This window comes from Anabrus simplex, chromosome 2 (assembly GCF_040414725.1).
Source record: "Anabrus simplex isolate iqAnaSimp1 chromosome 2, ASM4041472v1, whole genome shotgun sequence".
Lineage (NCBI taxonomy): Eukaryota > Metazoa > Arthropoda > Insecta > Orthoptera > Tettigoniidae > Anabrus > Anabrus simplex.
This window is the reverse complement of record NC_090266.1, coordinates 1184574147-1184601260: the sequence shown is the minus strand read 5'-3', so window position 1 is coordinate 1184601260 and position 27114 is coordinate 1184574147. Positions and strand designations below refer to the sequence as shown.

Genomic DNA, 27114 nt, shown 5'->3' with positions numbered 1-27114 from the left:
TTCCTATTTTTATACGTAAGCCCATATAATAATGAGTTTTATTTTTTGCCTGGTGGACCAACTTATTTAATGTTAAGAATTTCATTATGGTCCGTATTGAATCGAAATTTACAATGTTGATTAAAATGTGATATTTTAATTAAGTCACTATGTCAATGTATTGAACAGGTGGAAGCCCTTTATCCTTAATCAACATTGTAGCACCCTGTAAATTATCGTAGGTATGTAGAAAGCTTTTAGCAACATTTACACACTATGTGAAATGAAAAGCTTTGTTCATCACTACACAAGCCAGTATGGCATGGAGGAAAAGTGCTCAAACTAAGAAACTGAGAATTGCTTTCCTTCATGTACATCGCATTACTTCAAGATTTTAATGATTTTGTTGTTGTTCACAAGAATGAATTATATTGTTTTAGTATAATGCTGCCCCAGCAGTGTACGGGTAGTGAGCCTGCCTCTTACCTAGACACTCCAGGTTGTATTCCCGGCTAGATAAAGGATTTCTACCTGTATGTGAGGGCAGGTTCGAGGTTCACTCAGCCTACATGATAAAAATTGAGGAGCTCCCTTAGGATAAGATAGCAGCTGCATTGTAGAAAGCCAAGAATATCAACTTAGAGTATTTGTTGCACTGACCACACATCACCTCATAATCTGCAGCACTTCAAGCACAACACTAGAACGGCTGAGAAGCTTACATTCCTAGAACAGCGGTGAGGGGTCATTTTGACCAATCATAAGAAACGCTTGGAAATGTACAAATTGGAGCTCAATAAGAGATGAATTTTCTTTTACTGTGTTTCTGCAAATTTATTTTAGACACAAAGACCTGACATTAACGTATAGACCTTTTATATTACCGACGGACACCTGAATAATCACAAACTAGTGCATCATGTTTCTGTTTAGCTAAGGAATTTTTACAAAATTTAACCAACAGAACACCTTTTGTTAGTCCACATTGCAACTGATACATTTTCAGAAATACTTTAAGAAAATTAAAAACAACCTAAACACATTTTGCACACACAACTTCTAATTTTTGTGCCCATTTTCTGCACACTGCTTTGAGGCACATGCTGCTGGCATCACTAGACTTGTTGCCTTTTCGCAGACCAATATGGCACTTCTTCCGCTTGTTAGATGGACATGGTCTTACAGCCTCCTCCTCTCATTGTTCTTGTTGCTGCCCTTGCTCGTTCAGTCTTGTTAGTTTACTTGCCAACTGGAGGATGAACTTCTTCCACTTTATCTTCCTAAGCATTACTTGCTTGTAAGTAACTCAAGCATTGATAGCCATTGAGTCTAGGATATTGTAAAAGACATGCATTGGCCACCTTCTGCATACAGCCTTGGTGGTATATTTACAAGAGATTCAATCAACTACATCTACTCCGTGTTTCGTGCTGTTGTAGAAAGTGTTAGTTTCTGGCTTCTTCTTTGGTTCTACGTTCACTGTTATTTGAGCATGCCATGTGCTAAGAAGGACGTTCTTGTTCTTCTCGGTACACTGTCATCGTGCACTGGGTGTTCCCAGTCTGTCGCAAGATGGTTGTAGAGTATAATTATTCAGACTTGGACTTCTTTACCTCAAGTAGGAATTTCACAAGGAATGAAGTTGATAGTTCCCATCAACAAAGTTTTTTTGTCTAGGAACTTCTTAGCAAGTTGGAGAGATGTGAAGAGAAAGCTGTCTGTCATCAAGTTTCCCCACTGGTTTAGAAATGCCTCCACGAGGTGAAGCATAATGTACTTACCAAGTGGCTGCTTATCCGGATGCACGTTGACCTTACCAAGGAATGGAAAGGTATTGCAGATGTATTTTGTGGCCACATCTGCACCAATCCAGAATTTGAGTCTATACTTGTCAGGCTTGTTTGTCATAAATTGGGTGGTTTTGCTGGGAAGTAATTGTTCATCAACTTTTATATATTTAATTGGGTGGTACCAGTGAATGCAATTTTCCACAAAATGTCCCAGATTTCAACCTGTTAGCTATTAGGCACTCAGCAGGGGATGATTTCTCATCGAAACGGAAGAATCTGGGAAACTCTCGAAATCTATCTCTTGACATTGTGTCCTTTATGAATTACTGTCCACAAAATACGTGACCATAGATCAGAGCTGGCCACAACGAGGCTCGCGAGCCGCATGCGGCTCTTGAGTCAGTCTTGTGCGGCTCTTGACAACAACCTTAGAGTTAAATTAAATGATACAATTAATGGAATCTAACGACATCTCGCGGCTGGCGTCAGTCAGTAGCAGTGATGTGCGGCTTAACGTTATTAGTGTTGTAGGTCAGTGGATAGACATGGGAGGTGAAGATAGTTCCGGTGCCTTCCATTTGATAGTGCTTTGAGCGGGAGAGTGTGTCAGTGAGCCAGTGTCGTGAGGTGAAGCCAGTCGCGTTCACGTATAGGCAGTCGTGTGCTGTGCTGAAGAAATCAATGGCAGATTTAATGATTTGAGATCATTCCTAGAAAATCCTTTTTCTGTTGATGTTGTGAGCGATGGCAGTCTTGTTTCATCACCAATAACAAAGGATACAGCAGCTGTAGAGTTGGAGCTACAAGAACTGCAATAGGACGAAGGATTAAAAGGACTCAAGCGAAGTGGCATTTCTACCATAGAATTTTGGAAGAATGTTCCAGAAGAAAAAAACACACTAACAAAACAGTGTACCAAAAGAATAATCTCAATCTTTGGGACTACTTATGTGTGTGTGTGAATCACTGTACTCAACGATTAAATTCATTAAATCTACATATCGATCTGAACGAACTGATCAAACATTTAAGTGAAATTGTGCGAACTGCGCTTACCAATTATCAGCCAGATTTCAAAAAACTAACAGCAAAAATGAACACTCAGAAAAAGCAATTCTCAAAAGTAAAATCTCATTCCTTGATGTGTACCTGAAAAATAATGTTCTGTGTAGTGTAGAAAATAAATGTCCCTTCATTTGTTATAAAATGAAAAACGTGTCTTCATTTTATAAACCATTTTCTAAACATGCTCCCAATTTTTTGTCTCTTAAATTTGCGGCTCCCAGAAGTAACGTTAGTGGCCACCCCTGCCATAGATCATCCACAGATGCACCTTTCAAACACAGAACACATATACATGATGGCAATCATAGCCTCCAACTCCTCCAGCCACACAGTCCAGTCTGTGTTCTTGAGTTATTTTTGAGCATTTCATTCTGTGTGTCATTTCATTAGATTAAGTATTGATTTATCAAGGAGGAGACAAAAGGCACTAATGACAGAGTCAAACTTTCATAAGCATATGTAGCGGGAGCTCCTTGCTCTTTCGGGACGTTTACTACAGCTCTCCTAATGAGTTCGAATCCAAGACCTCCTACTCAGTTCTGTCTCGACCGACCATCTTCACTGATAAAACACCTAACTGAGATTGAGATTTCAGGTGAGTTCAGAGGAAAATTTGCACTTTTGATTTCCTCCTGGTGGTAAATCATCCTCTGTCTCATTATGATGTTCATCCTAACTAGTCTCGAGCAAAAAATCATCATCTGAATCGGATAGTTCACTTTCAGATTCAACATCTGAATTTTCTAGCAAATGGTACCCCTCATCAGTAAAAAGACATGTCTGTAACAAGAATACTTTCTAAATGATGGGGTGAATGCAATAATCCCACTAATTGGAATGCTAATCTGATAGTAAGAGCTAAAATGATACTAATAATCCAGGTTGGGTATACACTGTTATCTGACAATGCAAACTACTGCTTTTTTTCTTTTTTCTTTTTTTTTTTTTTTTGCAAGGGGCTTTACGTCGCACCAGTACTACTGCTTTTTCATAAGGAATTGTTCAGGTGTCAAAATAACCCCTTCTGCTGTCATCAAAAATCTATGCAAATGTAAATATTTTGCTGGGTGCGATATATCACAATAAACAGGACAAAAAACTATGAAAAGTCAAGATATTCTAAGAGGAATGAGAGAAGAGTGCACACATTATTGATATCTTCCACTGTTCTAGTGTTAATGGTTATATATGAACTATGTTGAAACTGAAAAAAAAAAATGGTTTCCAATTTAACATATGAACATAGGAGAGCTCAAATCCTAAATCACTGGTTTAGACTAAGGCAGAAATACTGCTATGAGATCCTTTTTTTTTTGCTAGGGGTTTTACGTCGCACCGACACAGATAGGTCTTATGGCGACGATGGGATAGGAATGGCCTAGGAGTTGGAAGGAAGCGGCCGTGGCCTTAATTAAGGTACAGCCCCAGCATTTGCCTGGTGTGAAAATGGGAAACCACGGAAAACCATCTTCAGGGCTGCCGATAGTGGGATTCGAACCTACTATCTCCCGGATGCAAGCTCACAGCCGCGCGCCTCTACGCGCACGGCCAACTCGCCCGGTGCTATGAGATCCAAAACTGAGTATAAAATTATAAGATTCTGTTGTTAAAGGGTAGAAATATCCATAAAAGCCTACAAAAGTACTACGAATAAATAATCATAAGCATGTGAGTGGTCAATGAGAACAGAGGTATTCAATTACCTGAAATTCAGTATCAACTCGTAGTTGTTCACTCGAAAGAAATTGTATTAATTGGTCCTTTGGTAATTCAAAAAATTCTTCCTCTTTGCAGACATCAGGAAAGTGTCCATGAATGAAATCCAGGGCGAACGTTGCCAATGATTCACAGTTGTGCCCTTCAGCAAACCTATAATCAAATCAAATCACATCACATATTAAAAACTGTTCACCAAAATAAAGTATTGATATCTCACTCAAAAAAACATTTCTTGGTCTTATGCTTGTATCTGTAAGAAAGGTGTTTTTCCCTAATCCAGATATTTCCCCAAGTTCACCTGACTCACGGGAAAAACACATGGTTTAAAACAGAAATTGCACAAACCCGAGAAATCTGGTTGTTTAGAATTTGGAATAGTGACACGCAAAGAAGTAAACAATACTGATTTTAGTCCAAAAGGATTGTTCAGTAGGCACTTCTGACATGATGCTCACTGACAAACCAACTCACAGAAGACAGAAGACAGGAAGGAAGATAGGACTCCCTCAAACAATGTACAGGTTACAGTAGGTGTACAAGAGGGAGGGGAAGGAAAGGGAGGAGTTGTAGAAGACAGGTGGTCTAATGTTCTAAGGGGAAGGAGATTGCAGGCTAAGGGCTCTATTCAGGATCAGAATTCAAGACAGGTGTCTGTGCGAAATCGGTACGAGTCACTCCAGGTAGAACAACAGAGGGAAGATGAGGGACACGGAACTGTTGCTGAGATGCGTGGAAGTAGGAGGAAGGGAAAAGGTAGGAAAGGGAAATGTAGAGTAGAGGATAGGAAAAGACAGGTGGAACAGGGTCATGGGAAAGAGAAAAGGGAGGAGGAAGTAGCTTCTGCAGCTATCAGGAAAGATAGGGCTGACCAGCAGGGGAGGGGATCAAATGAGGTGGGTAGGGTTGAGGCTCTGGTCATGGGGGATTCCATCGTTAGACACGTGGGGAAAGTGTGTGGAGGAAAGGGAACCAGGGCAGAATGTTATCCAGGAATTAGGTTGAGGCAGATGTTGAGGAAAGTAGAAGAGAGGGAGGAGGGCAAGGAGAAGGTGGTAGTGTTTCACGTTGGTACCAACAACGTAAGGCAAGCTGATATAAGTACCAACATAGTTGGAGATGTGTGGGATCTGGTAAATGCAGCACGGGTGGAATTTAAGAAAGCGGAGATTGTTATTAGTGGAATACTGTGTAGGAAGGATACTGACTGGAGGGTGATTGGGGATTTAAATGAGACTCTGGAGTGGGTATGTGGGAAACTGGGAGTGAAATTTCTAGATCCTAATGGGTGGGTAGGAGATAGGGATCTGTGCACGGATGGCCTTCATTTAAACCGCAGTGGTACGTATAAGTTAGGAAATTTGTTTGGAAGGGTAATAGGGAGGTACATTCAGGGAAACGGGATGGCCTAGGGAGCGGTGATACGGGAACAGGGAACTGGAAATCAAGTAGGGATGACATAAAATTGTTAGTGTTGAACTGTAGAAGTATTGTAAAGAAAGGAATAGAATTAAGTAATTTAATAAATATATATTTACCAGATATTGTAATAGGAGTTGAATCATGGCTGAGAAATGATATAATGGATGCAGAAATTTTCTCACAGCACTGGAGTGTGTATCGTACAGATAGGATAGGAATGGTGGGAGGGGGAGTGTTCATTCTGGTGAAAGAAGAATTTGTAAGCTACGAAAAAGTCAAAGATGAGACACATGAAATTCTAGGTGTAAGGCTCATTTCTAAAGATAATAGGCAACTTGATATATTTGGAGTGTACAGATCGGGAAAGGGTAGCACTGACGCAGATTCGGAATTATTCGATAGGATAGTCAGCTATGTGGGAAACGACGTGGAAAGAAATGTGACTGTAGCGGGAGATCTGAATTTGCCAGATGTCAATTGGGAAGGAAATGCAAACGACAGGAAGCATGACCAACAAATGGCAAATAAGTTAATATGGGAAGGACAGCTGATTCAGAAAGTGATGGAACCAACCAGAGGGAAAAATATCCTGGATGTCGTGCTTATAAAACCAGATTAGCTCTATAGAGAAACTGAAGTAATAGATGATATTAGTGATCATGAAGCTGTTTTTGTGGTAGTTAAAAATAAATGTGATAGAAAGGAAGGTCTTGAAAGTAGGACTGTTAGGCAGTACCATATGGCTGATAAAGCAGGCATGAGGCAGTTTCTAAAAAGTAACTGTGATCGGTGGAAAACGGTAAATAAAAATGTAAACAGACTCTGGGATGGGTTTAAAGTAATCATTGAGGAATGCGAAAACAGGTTTGTACCTTTAAGGGTGATAAGGAATGGTAAAGACCCATCTTTTTATAATAGAGAAATAAAGAGACTAAGAAGGAGGTGCAGACTGGAAAAAAATAGAGTTAGAAATGGCTGTGGAAGTAAGGAGAAATTGAAGGAACTTACTAGAAAATTGAATCTAGCAAAGAAGGCAGCTAAGGATAACATGATGGCAAGCATAATTGGCAGTCATACAAATTTTAGTGAAAAATGGAAGGGTATGTATAGATATTTTAAGGCAGAAACAGGTTCCAAGAAGGACATTCCAGGAATAATTAATGAACAAGGGGAGTGTGTATGTGAGGATCTTCAAAAGGCAGAAGTATTCAGTCAGCAGTATGTAAAGATTGTTGGTTAAGGATAATGTCCAGGTAGAGGAGGAGACTAAGGCCAAAGAAGTAATAAAATTTACATATGATAACAATGACATTTACAATAAGATACAAAAGTTGAAAACTAGAAAAGCGGCTGGAATTGATAAGATTTCTGGGGATATACTAAAGACAATGGGTTGATATATAGTACCATATCTGAAGTACTTATTTGATTATTGTTTGGTCGGAGGAGCTATACCAGATGAATGGAGAGTTGCTATAGTAGCCCCTGTGTATAAAGGAAAGGGTGATAGACATAAAGCTGAAAATTACAGGCCAGTAAGTTTGACATGCATTGTCTGTAAGCTTTGGGAAGGCATTCTTTCTGATTATATTAGACATGTTTGTGAAACTAATAACTGGTTCGATAGAAGGCAGTTCGGTTTTAGGAAAGGTTATTCCACTGAAGCTCAACTTGTAGGATTCCAGCAAGATATAGCAGATATCTTGGAGTCTGGAGGTCAAATGGACTGTATCGTGATTGACCTGTCTAAAGCATTTGATAGGGTAGATCATGGGAGACTACTGGCAAAAATGAGTGCAATTGGACTAGACAAAAGAGTGACTGAATGGGTTGCTATATTTCTAGAAAAGAGATCTCAGAGAATTAGAGTAGGTGAAGCTTTATCTGACCTTGTAATAATTAAGAGGGGAATTCCTCAAGGCAGTATTATCGGACCTTTATGTTTTCTTATATATATAAATGATATGAGTAAAGGAGTGGAATCAGAGGTAAGGCTTTTTGCGGATGATGTTATTCTCTATAGAGTAATAAATAAGTTACAAGATTGTGAGCAACTGCAAAATGACCTCGATAATGTTGTGAGATGGACAGCGGGCAATGGTATGTTGATAAACGGAGTTAAAAGTCAGGTTGTGAGTTTCACAAATAGGGAAAGTCCTCTCAGTTTTAATTACTGCGTTGATGGGGTGAAAGTTCCTTTTGGGGATCATTGTAAGTATCTAGGTGTTAATATAAGGAAAGATCTTCATTGGGGTAATCACATAAATGGGATTGTAAATAAAGGGTACAGATCTCTGCACATGGTTATGAGGGTGTTTAGGGGTTGTAGTAAGGATGTAAAGGAGAGTGCATATAAGTCTCTGGTAAGACCCCAACTAGAGTATGGTTCCAGTGTATGGGACCCTCACCAGGATTACCTGATTCAAGAACTGGAAAAAATCCAAAGAAAAGCAGCTCGATTTGTTCTGAGTGATTTCCGACAAAAGAGTAGCGTTACAAAAATGTTGTAATATTTGGGTTGGGAAGAACTGAGAGAAAGAAGAAGAGCTGCTGGACTAAGTGGTATGTTCCGAGCTGTCAGCGGAGAGATGGCATGGAATGACATTAGTAGACGAATATGTTTAAATGGCATTTATAAAAGTAGGAAAGATCACAATATGAAGATAAAGTTGGAATTCAAGAGGACAAACTGGGGCAAATGTTCATTTATAGGAAGGGGAGTTAGGGACTGGAGTAACTTACCAAGGGAGATGTTCAATAAATTTCCAATTTCTTTGAAATCATTTAGGAAAAGGCTAGGAAAGCAACAGATAGGGAATCTGCCACTTGGGCGACTGCCCTAAATGCAGATCAGTATTGACTGATTGAACTGCAGTAAATGGATCACAGTGCAACTTATATGACTTGTAGTTTAACTCTTCCCGTCTAACTGCGAGCAGCGGCCAAAATTATGTTCACACCGTTCTGCGAGCATAGCCCGTAGTAAGGTTTGACAATTCGCTAAAAATCAAGAACAAGCTATGCACACATTCTGCTGACTGCATCGTGTTTCTTCATGTGTTACTTACAAGAGTATTTCAACAGATGGCAGTATTGTCTAAGGCAGAAAATTTACGATATAATTGACGAGTGTCCATTAGTAGGTGTTGCCACTCAATGTGCTCTAAAACATGGCGTTTTGCGGCAAGCAAGTGCTTGACAGAAGTTATATTCTTGATATTTTATGTAATCGTAATCCCACACATCTAAAAATCAGAAAACTTTACTGATATGTAGATATTGTTATGTATTTGTGCCGTTATGAAACACGCGGGAACATATAGTAAACTGTAAAATGAATTCCAATCATAATGAAATGCAAGATGATGTTTCGAATTCCTATTTCAATGTCAATATTTCCATTTGTGAATAAAATTACAATTACATGCCTTCAATATCATCTTCGCTAACATCACCTTCCGAGCCAGTATCGTCGCATAAAAATATATAAATAAAATTTCAGAAGAGCTCCCATTTTCGTTGTTCTTATTACTGTTATTATTATGAACAGTAATTATTATATATCATTTTCATTATTATTGTTGTTTTGTAATTGAAATGCACATTTTACATGATCAATCTAGGGAAAATATAACAGTATTTCAGAAAACTGTACTTACTTAATAATCCGTCAGACTTTTTTTTCATTTGCAAAATATGGTATAATATATAAACAATTTTAAAATCTCAAGTGATAGCTAATGTGAAACAAACATTAAAAAAAAAAACAGATGCTCAAACAAGCACGAAGAAAAAAGAATCGTGCAAATATCTCCTAAAGGTACAGAGATATAATCTTTTTCAAATCCTTAGAAATGCCCAGTCCAGTACGTTTGTTAGGGATATTCAGGCCCAGACTGGAATGGGTTAAGAAATGTAATTATACCTTGTCAAACATGTTCCTGACACAAAGAACATCATATGTGAACAGTTTGAGGGGGCTTGCATAATTAGTCTATATGAGAAATACGGATTATTGATGCACACGTTTGGGTTACGTGCATCTACAATACAACGTGTATGATAGCATAGGACAAATGAAGGCACACATATTTGCAGATGGGAGGACCGATCCATTATTTAAATGGTCCTTGAGGGATCCCCAAGCAATATCAGCACAAAAGATAGAGCAACAGCAGAAACCACATTCCCTGGCTAAAACTGGCAATAGTTTGTGTGCAGCTAATTTTGAAATCTAGTTGTATTTGACACTTGCTTGTTCCCTTCCAATACTCACAATACTGAAGTCTATTTTCCAAGAGCATTAGATAAAAAAGACTGTTGGGCCCGGTTTCTTCAACAGTATGTTAAATTTTACTTCACAAATGTTAACTAACAATTGTTATTAATTTAAGACTTTGTTTAAAAGTGCCCTGTTTCACGAACACATTTCAAACATTTGTTACGAAACAATTGTTAAAGACAAATTAACACATTTCACTGAGATTTCTGAATGCATTTGGTAGTGAACATCTTTTGTTTCTTTACATAAAGAGCTCCTAGTGGTGTGTTGAAATAGTATTTTTTCACATAGAGACATGGTTGACATTATTATAGGTTATGGTTAGCGGAGACCGGTAAGACGTAAACATGTTAAGTAAGAGGAACAAAAGCGTTATGATGAATGCGAGTTTTTATTTCATTTAATTTTAATTTAAAATTATGCGAATGTGCTTAAAAATTAAAGAACGGACTGTTATATCAAAACATTTGATATAGCCTATTCTTATATTCTTATCACCGGGAAAATGTGATAATTGATGTGTTTTGAATGGTTTTCTGGCATTATTTTATTGTGGGGAAAATAATGTAATGCCTTGTTAATGCAGCAGTGGCAGCAGGAATTCTTTGCAGAATTCTACACACTTTTTCTTGCACTCGTGAACATAGTCGCCTACAATTACATGAAAAGTGTCTCAAGCATAATATCTAACTAGTAGAGGCCAGACCCTGCGGTCAATCGATTTCACCGAGCTTCAATGTACCTGTGGGGAGACACTCAACGGTAACTCGCGTATAAGGGTTTAAGTCAACACGCTTTCGTTTTCGAAAAAAAGAGGACAGATGTCATTACACAGAATCTGCTTCGGACAAAGTGGAGGTGGTAGAACACTAAAAGGCGAACAAATTTTACTTCAACATGTCAGGTCCGCAACCTAATAACTTCTGAAAAATTGATGAATCTCCGATTCCAATGCAAGGCATAGGCCTATATACTTGGGAGTTACATCACAGTGGAATAGAGTGATGGCCAAGTGGTCAACGTATTTCTCTGCGAACCTGATAGACGTGAATTCGAGTCCTGTCGCAGCTATGATTTTTGAACAAAATAAATTAATATGTCCGCCTCTGTGGTGTAGTGGTTAGTGTGATTAGCTGCTACCCCTGGAGGCCCGGGGTCGATTCCCGGCTCTGCCATGAAATTTGAAAAGAGGTACGAGGGCTGGAACGGGGTCCACTCAGCCTCGGGAGGTCAACTGATTAGAGGTGGGTTCAATTTCCACCTCAGCCATCCTAGAAGTGGTTTTCCGTGGGTTCCCACTTCTCCTCCTAACTTAGGGCCACGGAAGCTTCCTTCCCTCATCCTTGTCTACCCTTGTCCAATCTTCCCATCCGCCAGCAAGGCCCCTGTTCAGCATAGCAGGTGGGGCCGCCTGGACGACGTACTGGTCATCCTCCCCAGTTGTATCCCCGACCCAGAGTCTGAAGCTCCAGGACACTGCCCTTAAGGCGATAGAGGTGGTATCCCTCGCTGAGTCCGAGGGAAAACCGACCCTGGAGGGTAAACAGATAAGGAAGAAAATGAAGATGATTAAATGAATATTTGAGGGAAGGTCAAGATAAAAACTGGAACAAAAATATTACGCAAATTGCAGTACAGTTTATTTTCTACCTGAAATTAATATAGGCCTAAACGTTCTCACAGTTACTGCTGGATCTCTTTCTATATATATATATATATATATATATTAATTTGAGGTAGAAAACAAAGTTCCACTGCAATTTGATTTTTCATTTTATTTGCATTTTACCTCCACATTCCCTAAAACAATGACTTAATATGTATAAAAAAAAGTATGTCTATGGCGGGACTCGAACTCAAGTCGTCGCGATTCAGAGACGAGTATGATGACCACTCAGCCACTGATTCACTTGTCGAGAGGGCAACTCTTCAAGTATACAAGTGTTGCATTAGAATCGGCGGTTTCATACATTTTTTGGAAATTATTAGGTTGCAGACCTGACAAGTTTGAATAGAATGTGTTCGCATTTTAGTGTTTATCACCTCCATGTGGTCCGAAGCGGATCCTACCTCATGATATTTGTCCTCACTGTTGGAAACTGTAACCTATTTTCAATATCGTCTAGTATCTTGTCCATTATGGCTTTGGTAATTAGAAATATATTTTCTGACAACTCCAGAAAGTAGGTATTTCTTAGTATTGAACCCGACAGGGGCATGACCCAAGGACCTTTGGTTGATATTGATCTACGTAATTACGCACGCAATGCTATTTAAGGAAGACAATGCTGAAACTGATTAATATTCATATCATTAATAGAGGTAATACTGAAACTAATTAATATTCCTACCAATAAGATAGATAAATTGTGTCTTTTAAAAATTATTCTACGAGATTTCTTTGTCTGCGACTTATTGCGCAGTATTGTCCTTTGTGTAGCGGGGGCCCGCAGAAGAAGCCAAGCCACCTTAGACCCGGGAGGGGTCATGAACGGGGATTCCCCGTGATATCACTCGAGAGAAGTCATCCCTCCTTAAGACTCAGAGAATGAGGGGAAACCAACTTTTTCGAAACGAAATATAGGAGCCATCTTGGATCCGCACTAGCCAACTTAATTATCTACGATCTAGAAAATTAATGAAACTCGAATTATGGGGTCATCTCCCGATTTAAAAGGGATAAATGTCACTCGGACATTTATTTGGAGTGTTTAATGTCTCTTTTCTTGATAACTTTCAGAAGAAGAAAGAATACTGTGTTGTTTCTGCGCGGTAAAGTACTGGGCCATCTGGTTATTCTCGTGACACGTCCTCGAACAAGGGAGTTCACCACGCAGAGTGGGGGAAGCCGGACAGATTTTAATTAATTGAAGGAGATCCACCGAAGGATAATGGAATGGTTATGTCTCAATCGCATCAACTAAATACTGGTCACCGATTAGCTGTACTATTATACCTCGAGCATGCCATGAATGATGATGATGATGATGATGATGATGCTTGTTGTTTTAAGGGGCCTAACATCGAAGGTCATCGGCCCCTACATGCCATGAATAGGCAATACGCAAATTAGTGGAAGGGGTAGCGCTCCCTTGTAAAAACTACTGCAGTAAGGGACGAGCTTCACTCGGGACTCGCAGCTCATCGACGGCGAAGCTATGCTCGGTTAAGCCCTCGTTAGTTCTTTGTTCAAGTGAAGTTAATTCCCATTTCAAGTGAAATAATAGAGTTAGCATAAACAATGTATAGTTTTGGTCTTCGTGACATCAGTGTTAACTTTTTGTAAAAGCGTGAGGTGTCAAGTAATATTATTATCATTACTACGGCATAAAAATCGTACGTAGCAGCAGAATGAGTAGTGGCTGAGAGATAGACGGGATTCGGTACTGAACCGCGGACTACGCAGTCGTATCCGAGATCGTGACCAGACGTTCACTTCGAACGCTGTTAACCGGAGTGTGAATTAAACAGTGACGCTGTGTGTGTACAGGATTAACTGCCAGCGGCTCCACCAGCATCAAACAATGGATCTTCAACTTCAAGGTGGAATGGAAATGGAAGTAATCACCGCGGTGCCCATGGACCAGGAGTAAGCTCAGGATGGACCTCCTGAGCTGACGAAGGTGTCATCAGGTGATAGAGATGAGTACAAAGTTTTAATATCTGGCATGCATAGAGGGGATGGGAATGTTTATTGTAAACTGACGCTATAAGAGATTAAAGATGTAGTCCAGTTGAAATAGAGCGCCGAAATGGGCGCGTAGTTGTTAATTCCTAGTTTAGGAAACCGACGACAGGTCTGAGTAATTGATTGTAAATAATTTAGGGAATATAATACTTTAGCTTTGCATGGGGTAGAGATTCATTCATTTATTTCTTTCTTGGGAGATTCTGTTTGTTTAGGGGAGTGCAGTGAGAGTAGTTATTAATTAGAGTAATCATTAATTTGATAAGTGCATGACAAGTAAAACGGTAAGTACTACAGTGTGTATGGCACGTAACTACGAGGCTCAGCGGCCGAACTGACAGCCAAGAACCCCACCCTTTTGAAATACTTAGATAGGAAGTGATATGATTTAAATTGATTATGTGATTAAATTTACCAGGAAGTGATCATAATGCGTGTGTCAAATATCAATCCGTGTGAATATTAATTAATTAATGAATGTACTGCCATGTGACGATAAAGTAACCATGTGCTGACCACCGATTAATTAGTAGTCAGTAATCAGATGTTAATTGCCGCGCGAGCACTTAATTGTGCTGTAATCACTGAATAGATTCCGCACGATGACCAGGTATGATTAATGTAGCGGGTAAGCCATGTAGAACGGCAGGAATAATAATAATAATAATAATAATAATAATAATAATAATAATAATAATAACAATAATAATGATCGGGCAAAGATTAGCATTGTAATACCGGAGTCGCGTTGTGAAGATGACGTGATACTGTTGGGTAAATATGTGTTGAATTCAAGGTGATTTGCGCGAGTCTTTGAGACCGCAGTTTATTGTAGACGTACTTCCGAGTGAAGTGTTACTGTTTCCTTTTGGAAAGGGAACGTCACGCGTGTTATGTGGGCTGTTGACCCTTGGGGTGGCGGACGCGGCCGTCTGACCTTGCCCCAGTTGTGTTTCTTTTTTTGTTCGGGTGTCCCGTAAGCTGAGGAAGGAGGGACATTGCTGTTAAAGAGAAGTTGGCTTCTTTGAACGGCAAAATATGTGATTTACCTAACACGCCAGAGCAGTGTATTTATTAACAAAGCGACCCGGCCGATAATGATAATGTTTGCCAATGAATCATTGTTAATTGTTCGAGTATAATATAGATAGGGATTACAGGACCCTGCCTTCATCGCAAGAGGTTGTCAGTTCGATGCTCAACGTAGACATAGGAGGCCTACAGTGTCAGAAGAAAGATCAAAGTGCCTTTACGTATTTTGTTGCATATCATGTATGATTTATGTGTTCTTTATGTCATGTGTGGTTGTATGTAAGGTCAGTGGTGGTTCTGTCCATCAGCCTGGTGAGGTCTATAATAGCGAGGGTCGGTTCGAACCCAGGTGTTGTATCATATGTGTGTATTTTCTTTTACGTCATTTCATGGGGGAATCTAGGTCATCATTAGCATAGGGATTGCTCAGACGTGTTGTCGGGTGCATGTTAGTTTTATGTGTTAGTGATAATATAGCCTCAGTGTTATGATAAAACTACCATTCGCTACATGTTATGATACACCGCTTCGCGATAAACGTACTCATTTCTAGCAAGCGTAACTGACAGATGTCCACATAACAATTCACAAAACATTTATAAATTTTTAATGTAATTCATAAGTGTATTTTAATGCGTCATTTCCCATCATCATTAAGGTTAAATAAACCGGTTTGTGAGTTCAATATTTTAATTCGAATGTGTTCTCATTTTAGTTATGTATGCCCCGCTTCTCCTCCCCTGTATGCCTTTAAGATTACTTTAGTTCAGCGCCTATTTATTTTAATTCTACTTGACCCATGCGCGACCCTGTAGATTCCATGCCGGTGCCATTTAGGGAGGGGGCGGGTGCAGTATGGGTCGTCTTTTGCCTTCTTCAGTTTATAAATAGTCTTCATACAGCAGTAAAGTTTCAAACTTACGTCTTCTACATGCCTCCATTTTGAAATTTTAGCAGTTGTTAAGAGGTTTAACACAGGGCTGCAGCCAGGTTAATTGAACGCAAGCATTAACAATCCTTGATGAGACGACTATTTTGTTAAATTACGTGTTAAGTCTCCTTAACAGCAGAGTTAACACTTAACATTCGTTGAAGAAACCGGGCCTTAATGAATGTTACGATTACGGTATATTCATCACCATCTACTTCCCATGTTCAGCTCCCACCAGACTGGAATGTTTATGACACCTTCCCATCTTCCTCTAACCAACCAAGGCAGTTTCCTCAACTGTGTTCCAATAATGGTTTCTTCTAATTATACTATTCTTGATTATTTTCAACCACTTTAACCCATTAGTGCATAAAGTTAATTTTTTTGTTTTATATCAATTTATCTACACATTTCCACTCTTAATAATTGCAGAAACATGTTGCAACAATCAGAAAGTTCATACAAGTGATAGTTTTATTTACACAGGCCGTCCAATATATCAGACGCTATGCACTCAGGTCAGTACATCAACACTAGTTACTCACCATTATATTGTACAGTAATGTTGCAAGATAAGTATGTTAGAGAGTTGGATTATATTATCCAATTTACACTGTAAAGTAGATCTACAATTTCCACTAAGGACTTACAACAATACTGTATATGCTATTTATGGTTATGTATTTACTGATTACCATATCCACAGAAGCTTTTCAGGTGAAGTCAAAACAGGTCAAGCTGATCCACTCTTCGGATGCCACTATAGGACTTGAACAACTTTCACTGCGGTACGGACACTTTGCATATTCTTTTTTATGCTGGAGCACCTTGATGCATCACTTATCTCTATCTGTTTGTAGTTTGTACCAGCAGTGACGACACTGTTGTCATTCCAGTGCACCAGCAACGCACCATCAAAACTCCTGCAGTCATATGATCCCCTTCTTCTTCTTCCTGTCCGCCTTTCTTTGAAGGGGGCAATTCTCTGCCTGGTTTTCTTGAAATGTCCCTGTTGCACTTATTCCCTTTGAAGCCAGATGTCTTACTAATTTCAGGAATGTAAAGTAGTTGTCAAAGATTACTGTATGTCCCATGTTTGATTCAGTTCCACCTGCATCCAAGTCCAAATTATTTCAGCCTTTCATTTTACATTGCTGTTTACACTAGGAAAGGTGGAAAGGTATCCTATAGCCGCTGGCAAAGAAAGAAGTCTAGCGGAATTTCACAATTTTTGCGCGTAATCTGAGGGGGGGACAGGAAAACACTCGGTCACCAAATGAAATGTAGATTGTGATCTTGTCCACTTTGGAGTTGCTTCTTTTGTGTTACAATTTGACCTACTAATGCTTTTGAATTTTCTATCAGGGATATCGGAAACAGGGGTACTTGCCCGATCTTATGCATGACTTTATTTTCGTATGACAGATTCCTTTTTCACGGTTTTCTGGTTTTTCAGTTCCATCTGAAAACTTCCAGTAATATTTTGACTACCACTGGACCTAGCCTTCCCTTTTTCATGTATTTTGAAGCAATTTGCCCTTCACATTTATGCAGAACGAGGCTTCTACCAACATAATTTAGACTACCCTCGTATTCATCTGTCATTATCAACCATTTCACACCTGTCATAAGGTTTGATGTGCTGCTCCTCTCCAAATGTCGGTATTCCTCCAAAACTTCCAATATTTCACTCACCATCAAACTAGTAAGGGAATGCAAATGTCTGAGACAGTAGGATTCACTGTGCATAGCGTTCGATTTTCAGGACACCTATATTTACAAGTCATGTCAATAATAAGACATAACTGACATCCTTGCGTATCAGTAGATTCATAGGAGTGTCAACAATATGGTCTATACCAAAGTTTACAATAATTGGAAATATTTGTTAATTCATAAATAAAAATGTTGACTGTTGCACAAAACTCTGTACTATCTTGCCACCATGCTTCAACAATGATTCAACAATGAATGGTAAGGATATAGAATGATGTATTCTTGGTTCTTCTTAGCTACAGCCTTTCTGAAGCACAAGAAAGTATCGTGGGCTTAAAACCATGCATAAATATCACTCAGTTTTATTTTTTATGACATCTGATTTTTTTGGACGCTATGCACTAATGGGTTAATCTGGGTCTCCCTCCTCCTATCTGGGTCTCCAACATCCGTTTCGGCATGCATCCCTTTTACATCCTCTTAACATGTCCAAACCATCTAAGTTTATCCCTCTCCATTTCCTATCACACATTTTGAAACTTTAATTTCACTGGCCTGGATTTTCTCTCCTTTTCTTTTTGTCAGTGTCCAGGTCTCTGCTCTCCATATGTCTCTGCTCCATATGTCAGTACTGGGCAGTAGTACATTTGGTGTACATCACCCCTTTACACTTCCTTCCTCCTCCACACAATGCTTCTCACATAATATTGTGCCCAGATGCCCTAGGCTTCTTGTCATAATTCAAGACATTAAAGGAATATTATAACTTTCAGCTGGCATGTAAGTTCATGACCCACAGTTGTTCATTACAACAAAATATTCACTACCCTCAAATAGTTACAGAAGCAGACAATTGTTTCCACTCTTTAACAATAGATTATTGATAATTCTCGATGATAAATGCATTCCTAGTTAAGGAGCTTATGTCTTGAGGGATTGGCAAGGCAGATGAACTGACATCAGAGGTGGACTCTTGGCCACTAATTGCAGTACTCGGAAAGCAAGGCTGGAACTCCCGCTTCATTCACTCCTATATTTCTGGAATGGTAAGAAAGAGGGTACATAACTGCCAGAAGCTCCAGCACCTGTGGTTTGGAAGTTGGTCACGCCTTGAAAGAGGGGATCCCTATCTCCTTCTGTAAATGCTTGCAAATACACTCCCCTTGTTTATTACCATATTTACACGTGTATAAAAGTCAAGAATAACGGCCGAGAGGATTCGTCGTGCTGACCACATGACACCTTGTAATCTGCAGGCCTTCAGGCTGAGCAGCAGTCGCTTGGTAGGCCAAGGCCCTTCAAGGGCTGTAGTGCCATGGGGTTTGGTTTTTTTTTTTTTTGGATAGGCCCGCCCATGTATTGGCCCCACCGTTGTTATAAGACAAAATATTTTTTAAAGAAAACATAATAAAACCTTTTCCTGGTGAAGGTGCTACAAAATGTGTCAACACTGTAAATTGTTTTGCTGTCTTGAATTCCATACTGCAAGACCTTGAAGGGGGTGATTATGCTGCAGGTAGTTCCAACTAACAAACCTGCCCGGCAGGTTTTACAGGTACTGTATGTACCTAACCATAGTTCACTGAGGGTTTTCGAAGCGTGAAGGTTGAACATGGGTGGCGTACGAACAAGTCATACAACAGAGATCAAATTAAAGGTGGTGAAATATGCAGAAGAAAATGGTAAACAAGAGGCAGGAAGGATACAATATTGATACTAAGAATGTTCATCGTTGGATGAACCAGAAGATGTCTCTTGGAAAAACCAATAGAAGCAGACAGGGATTTCAGGGTAAAGAAGCAAAATACCCTCAGGTGAAAAGAGCTGCTAGAATATGTGTGTGAAACACAAGCTCAAGGTTTTGTTGTATCTGTTGAAATGCTTCAACTTCAAGCCAGCTATGGATGGGTAAGGCATTTTATGAAGCGACATGATCTGACAATAAGAGGGCGGGCATCAACGTCTTCCGGAAACATACCAGGAGAACCTACTTGAGTTTCAAAAATATGTCATCACGCTTTGAAACACGCTTTGTTTTTTGACATGCCAGCAGATACAACAGTAAACCAGCTCGGTGCTAGTAGAGTTCAGGTGCATACAGCCGATGCAGAAAAACAAAGGTGCACTGTGATGTTTGCAATCACTGCTGATAGTAAGACTCTCTCCAAAGAAAAGTTACCAACAGGTATTTTTGTTTGAGTGCAACGAAACAGCTGGATGACTGAAGACCTTTTCATGGACTGGTTAAAAACAATGTGGTTTCGATGACTGGGTGCACTCCTATACCCACGTTCGATGCTTGTACTTTACAGTTTTCGAGGTCATTTGACAGATGGCGTTAAGGAGAAGTGTCGGCAAGAAAAGTACAATATGGTGGCGATTTCTGGTAGAATGACTGGATTGTTGCAACCTCTCAATGTTTCTATCAACTGCCCTTTCAAGGCAAATTTGAGACGACTGCACTGTAACTGGATAAGCAGCGCAGCAGAAACGACTCCAACTGGACGCCTTAAGAGCGCTTCCCATGTGTGAATGGATTGCTGCAGCATGGAAGGAAATATCTCCAGAAATCGTTCTCAACAGTTTCAAGGCGACATTAATTTTTATTGCAATGGACGGTACGGAAAATGACACGGTGGGTGTAGGTCTACATCAGATACTGAAAGTGAATCTAGTGATGACCTAAGTACTGGTGAGTGATCAGTAATTCAGCAAATGTAACAATTCAGGTAATTAAATTTTCATACATTTTTCATGATGATTTTCTTTGTTCCGTATACAAGCCCCACCCTAGTTTTTTGTCTCAAAATTCTAATATGAAAAGTGGGGGCCTATACACGCGTGAATACGATAATGTTTCCTAGAATGCCCTCCTTGGAAGCTGTTTCTGCACTAAAGCAACTATATATTCCTTTCCATTTTTTTTACCATAATTCTTATCACTGCCAATAATGCTTGCCATCATATTATCCTTAACTGACTTCTTTGCTAGATTCAATTTCCTTGTAAGTTCCTGCAATTTCTCTTCACTTCAACAACCATTCTTAACTTGATTTCTTGCCAATTTGCACCTGGGTTCAAGGGCAACCATAGGATAGTTTGTAGGGAGGGGGCTAGACCTGGGAGTATTAGTATTTTTAATATTTTGGAAGATGAATGGCAACTTGTATTCCACAGTAGAATACCACCCACAGTATTCCCTACCACTTCTATGTAATACCAACTTTTAAATCATTTTCTTGAAAGAAAAACACCCGACTATATTAGATTTTGTCCCTTCCCTGAGAGTTAGGGGGAGGGGGGTGTCCCCCTCTTGCTCCCGGAATGGGCACCTTTGCCTCGGTTTTAGTCTCTTTATTTCTCTAATATAATATAGTGTGTCTTTGCCTTTCCTTTCCACCTTTAACATTTTCACTGCTGAGTTTTGATGACCATGCGAACCCTCTAAGCCAGATTTTTATTTTTTATTTTTTTTTAAAGGAAGAAGCACTTTAACAGATAATTTTTACTGATACTATTAATGGAATGCATATCACCCCCTTAGCTCCTCAGCCCAATGTGCGGGCAGGGATGAAGTGAGATATTTTACAGCTTGTTTTTACGCCCGGATGGCAACCTCAGTTGAGAAGGTAATGAATATGAAATGAATGATGGTGAATGAAACTGCATAAGGAAGTGGAAGGAATTGGCTGTGGCTTATGAATAGGAACTTTCCCGGCATTTGCTCGCACGGCTACTCCACTCAGTGATTGTTACTATTACTGAAATATAATACAAAATTGTTGATCCAAGAACTGGTATTATCAATATCATTAATATTTGGGGAAAAAAGAATTTATCTGAGGAGGAGGTGACAATTCCGTAGGAGATTCATCATTACTACTTTGTCTCACACTTTTTTGTAGTTCAATATCACCCCCTATATATTCTCCATCTTCATTATCAAAATATACCTGACCAGAATCAGTATTTATGGGGAACCCTCAATTTCTTTGTCAACAAGAGTTGAATGTATACTTCAAGAAAACATAATGGCTACACATTAGCAGGAAAGATGTTCCACTCTAACGAAGCTGAAATAACATCAGATCACTTTCAAAACAAGCGAAATGGAGAGGTATATCTGCAGTAAAGAACTACTTTGAGCATTTCCATGGAATTTCAAACCATGACACTATATTCCATTCATATATGAGATCGGTGAAGTACATACTGCACAAAAACGTATATATACGGGTTTGACGGACGAGGCACGGCATTCAATAACGTATATATACAGGTATGGCATTGAATAGGTTAAAGGTACATCCCAATCAATCAATCAATCAATCAATCAATCAATCAATCAATCAATCAATCAATCAATCAATCAATCAATCAATCAATCAATCAATCAATCACAAGTGATCTGCATTTAGGGCAGTCGACCAGGTGGCAGATTCCCTATCTGTTGTTGTTTTTCTAGCCTTTTCTTAAATGATTTCAAAGAAATTGGAAATTTATTGAACATCGTCCGTGGTAAGTTATTCCAATCCCTAACTCCCCCTCCTATAAACGATTCCATATTCCTCAGCAATTGCTTTAAACCCATATCCTGTTATATTTTTATTTACCATTTTCCACAAATCATAATTATAATCATAATTACTTTTTAAAAACCCTTCATGCCTGTCTTATTAACCATATGGCACTGCCTGATAATCCTACTTTAACAACCTTCCTTTTTAGCGCATTTATGTTTAATTACAACGAAAAGAGGGCTCGGATGTTTAAGACCTAAAAATTGTCCAACTATCCAATCAAATGTCACCATTAAAACAACAAAACATGACTCGAGAATAACTACCTAAATATGATCAAAAAATCGACTATTTGCTTTTTAAGTTAAACATCACAACTGGAGAATTTGATACGACAAATTCTTGCCTAATTCTCTATTGTTGTTTTATTATCAGGTTTCGTATTCTGAACATACACTTTTAAATACGGTCCATTTTCATTGATTTGTTGATATGGCTATAAAATAGATTGTCTGAGACTGCATATGTTAGGCCTACCTTTAATGCGAGTTATGTAAAACGTTACATCAAGGTGCAGTTTCTGTGAATAAGTTGGTTCGTTCAGCCAAGCTGAACCTTCCAAATGCTAGGCACAAGTGTAATTCACTAAGCTACGAAATACGGTTTCACTGTAAATAGTAAACACATTTCTAATCAATGTCTTCTTATATATTCCTAAATCCCTTATTGGACGTATATTACATTGATCATTGAGTCGTGAATTATTTTTTCAGGCGAGGATGTATAAAATAATGTTAAAGGACGCCTATGTATGTTAAAGCAAACACAAAATCATATATTACTGAATATGCACTGCCAGAATTGCCACCAAATAACCCAAAAATGACTAAAATATTATGCTTTTACTAAATATGCTCAAAATATATAGTGGTTTAACATTGCACAAACACATCAAAGGTTTTCAGTGATGCAAAGATGATAAAGGGCCAGAATCAGGAAGGAAGCGGCTGTGGCCTTAATTAAGGTATGGCCCCAGAATTTGCCTGGTGTGAAAATGAGAAACCATGGAAAACCATCTTCAGAACTGCCAACGGTGGGATTCGAACCCACCATCTTCCGAGTGCAAGCTCACAGCTAAGCAACCCAACTGCAAGACCAATTAACTCAGTTGTGCTCAAAATATGACCTAATGTCAAAAGAGAACAAAACATGCATTTGTATGACAAATAAAAACCACTTAATAGGGAACATGCATGATCCGGGGTTTTAATTAAAAATATGCTAATCTGATCCAAAATTTCACGCAGAATTCAAAAATGTGATCAGAATGTACAAATAATAACTCCAAACATGATAAAAATCTACGAAAATGTCACGTCACGCAAGTACGCGATCTCATTGGTCTGACGTCATCGTACAGGTTGACTGAATTAGCAGACGAAATAACACTAGTGTGCTGTGAGAAGCAGGATACACTTCGCGTATTTCTACTTCACGTTAGTGTCTGGTATGGTTAAATTCAAGGTCTATACATTGGATAATAATCTGAGTGGTATATTTTAGACTGAAAATGAATCCTGCGCAGACAGTGAGGCAGAAAACTTATAAATGGTGTATAGTTCCGATGTGCAATAGCACATCGCATACCATACCAAACAAATTGTTTATAAACGTTCCAAAGACGCTAAAACTAGGGAGAAATGAATTTTGGCGAGCCGGAGAAATGCTGGTGGTATATCGGAAAAGTCTACAGTTTATTTTTTTGAAGATTTTTTTTTGCTAGGGGCTTTACGTCGCACCGACACAGATAGGTCTTATGGCGACGATGGGATAGGAAGGCCTAGGAGTTGAAATGAAGCGGCCGTGGCCTTAATTAAGGTACAGCCCCAGCATTTGCCTGGTGTGAAAATGGGAAACCACGGAAAACCATCTTCAGGGCTGCCGATAGTGGGATTCGAACCTACTATCTCCCGGATGCAAGCTCACAGCCGCTTTTGAAGATTTTAACGTAAGATGAATTTGTTTGAATTTTCAAATCACTTTTCCATGTGAGCTGTTCTAGTGGTAAAACTTAAAATTTTAATGTATGATGCTTTATTTAAATGCTTCAATTACATCTTGGAATATGAAACTAATAAACAGTGCATTAAATAATGCTGGTTATTAAAGTATTCTCCAAACCTAACCTATGTTTCGGGTGATCCATGTCAGATAATAAATCAAAGGGGTTATGAACCATTTTGACAGCTCTAATTCTACCAATATATCTTGGCATGGGACAGTTATGTATGTCTTTATTGAAGAGCTTAATTGGTTAAGAAATGTAGGCTATATCTAAATACTCTATAATGTAACGAAGAATAGGCGTGTACATCATGAAAGGAAACAACGTGAATTTAACAAATGTATAACTCTACACAAAACCAATGCTTGCCTGTTGGGGTCTTATAAGTTAACAATGCTCAATTATAATAATTATCATAATATTAATGAAATAAATAACATAATTGCACACAGGTGAAAATAGTGATGTAGGTGTTTAAAATATCCAACTTAGCCTAAGTTTTAGGTTATACAAGCCAAGTCAATAAACCGAAGGGTAAAAATACCGCGCGAGTTGGCCGTGCGGTTAGGAGCGCGCAGCTGTGAGCTCGCACCCGGGAGATAGTGGGTTTTGACCCCCACTGCCGGCAGTCCTGAAGATGGTTTTCCGTGGTTTCCCATTTTCACACAAGGCAAATGCGGAGGCTGTACCTAAGGCCACGGCCGCTTTGTTCCCATTCCTAGGCCTTTCCTGTCCCATCGTCACCATAAGACCTATATGTGACGGTGTGAAGTAAAGCAAAAAAAAAAGTAAAAGTCACAGCACCCAAAGACATTCCTGTATTGAGCGACTAAAATGTCACCAGGACACTTTTCTTTCCTGATATGCTCAGCTTGTTAAAAGCCAAATGTAATTAATGTTATTCGCTTCACGCCCCGCTAACTACTTCTACGATTTTCGGAGACGCCGATGTGCAGGAATTTAGTCCTGCAGGAGTTCTTTTACGTGCCAGTAAATCTACCGACACGAGGCTGACGTATTTGAGCACCTTCAACTACCACCGGACTGAACCAGGATCGAACCTGCCAAGTCGGGGTCAGAAGGCCAGCACCTCAACAGTCTGAACCACTCAGCCCGACTTGTGAAAACTAGATGAAGTCATATTTATCTTTATCATGTTTAACTTTTTCCCTCCACAAAGATATTTAATTCTCTTTCATGGGCCCCGGAAGTGGGTAGGCCAGTTGTCCCAACCATAAATATATATATATATATATATATATATTTTGGGAATAATAGATTATAGCCCTATAGTACTATGATCTTTCTTTCTTTCCTTCTTTCTTTCTTTCTTAATCAGTTTATCCTTCAGGGTTGGTTTTCTCTCGGACTCAGCGAGGGATTTCACCTCTACCACTTCAAGGGCAGTATCCTGGAACGTGAGACTTTGAGTATGGTGATGAAACTGGTGAGGAGGGCCATACCTCGCCCAGGCTGCCTCACCTGTTATGCTCAACAGGGGCCTTGTTGGAGGATGGGAGGATCGGAAGGGATAGACAAGGAAGAGGGAAGGAAACGGCCGTGGCCGTAGGTGCCTGGAGGAGAAGTAGGAAAATACGAAAAACCACTTCGAGGATGGCTACTCAGTTGACCTCCCGAGGCTGAGTAGACCCCGTTCCAGCCCTCGTACTATTTGTTTTCAACTTTCATGGCAGAACCGGGAATCGAAACCGGGCCTCCGGGAGTGGCACACATTAACCACTACACCACAGAAGCGGACTATGTTATGTTATGTTATGTTAGTGCTGAAATCCGATTTCTTACTTTACTAATGCTGAAAGCCCGAAAATGTAATGTTATTCTTTAATTATGGAATCAGTCTAGAAGGAAATGTTGAAAGTGATGTGATATCTATCCAGGTTCGTTACAGTACATTGCACGTATATAAAAGACGCCACTTACAAACTTGCTTGTTATCCGCGAATTTCTGCGGCCACAAAAGTCACACATTTCAAGAATGATGACATCTACACATGGTAGATTGTCTGACTGTGCTGTTTTGAACCTTTCTTCTGTCATTTCGAAGTTATTCGCGATCATGAATAATAAACAATCGCCTTCTAGCAACGGCTGATGCACAGCGGCTGGTAGAGCTCCATGCGGTACTGGATCGTGACGTCACAGCGCGCCGCTTACGTCAGAGGCCGTTTCACTCGCCTTGCGGAAAGGCACTATTAAATATTTTTTTAATGGTAGAAAACAAGGCAACATACCACAATGTAATACGTTTACGTACTATTTCATTGGTGTACTTTTCAAAAAAGATATTTTTGAAGATGATGCATGTTCCCAATTGTGGTGGGAATCACTGAATTTGCATAAAAAATAAGTTCAACATTCAAATAAAGGTAGGGAAAAAAATATGTCTTTTCATAATCATTCAAGTGCTAGTGATCACTTATACTGACTTCAGTTTCCCTACAGAGCTCATCTGGTTTTACCACATCCAGAATATTCTTCCCTCTTGTTGATTCCATCATTTTCTGATTCAGCTGTCCATTCCAGATCAACTTATTTACCATTTATTGGTTGTGCTTCCCTGTCATACTGACTTTCTCAGTCTGGTGGTATTTGAAGGTACTCAAATACATTAGCTCTATGTGACAAAATACCAGCACCTTGATATCTCCGAAAACCGGACAAGTAGTTTGTGGGACGTAAATCCAATAATATTATTATTATTGTTTCCTGTCATTTGCATTATCTTCCCAACTGATATTTGGTCAATTGAGATCAACCACAACAATCATGTTCCTTTCTGTGTCATTTTCCACATAGCAGATGATTTTACCACGAATTCCACATCAGCATCAGCACCACACTTTGCAGGTCTGTAAACTGCAAAACATCACATTGCCTATTATTGTAT

The 27114-nt window shown here is 39.3% G+C and overlaps 1 protein-coding gene across 1 annotated transcript in view; it reads right to left on the bottom strand.

The window, feature by feature from the left end:
• The window catches only part of LOC136864780 (actin-binding protein IPP), a 208207-nt gene that overhangs the window by 60730 nt on the left and 120363 nt on the right, over window positions 1–27114 (bottom strand). The window contains exon 6 of the mRNA XM_067142160.2: window positions 4538–4703. Coding sequence (XP_066998261.1) covers window positions 4538–4703 — 166 coding nt within the window. The remainder of the gene's footprint in view (window positions 1–4537; window positions 4704–27114) is intronic.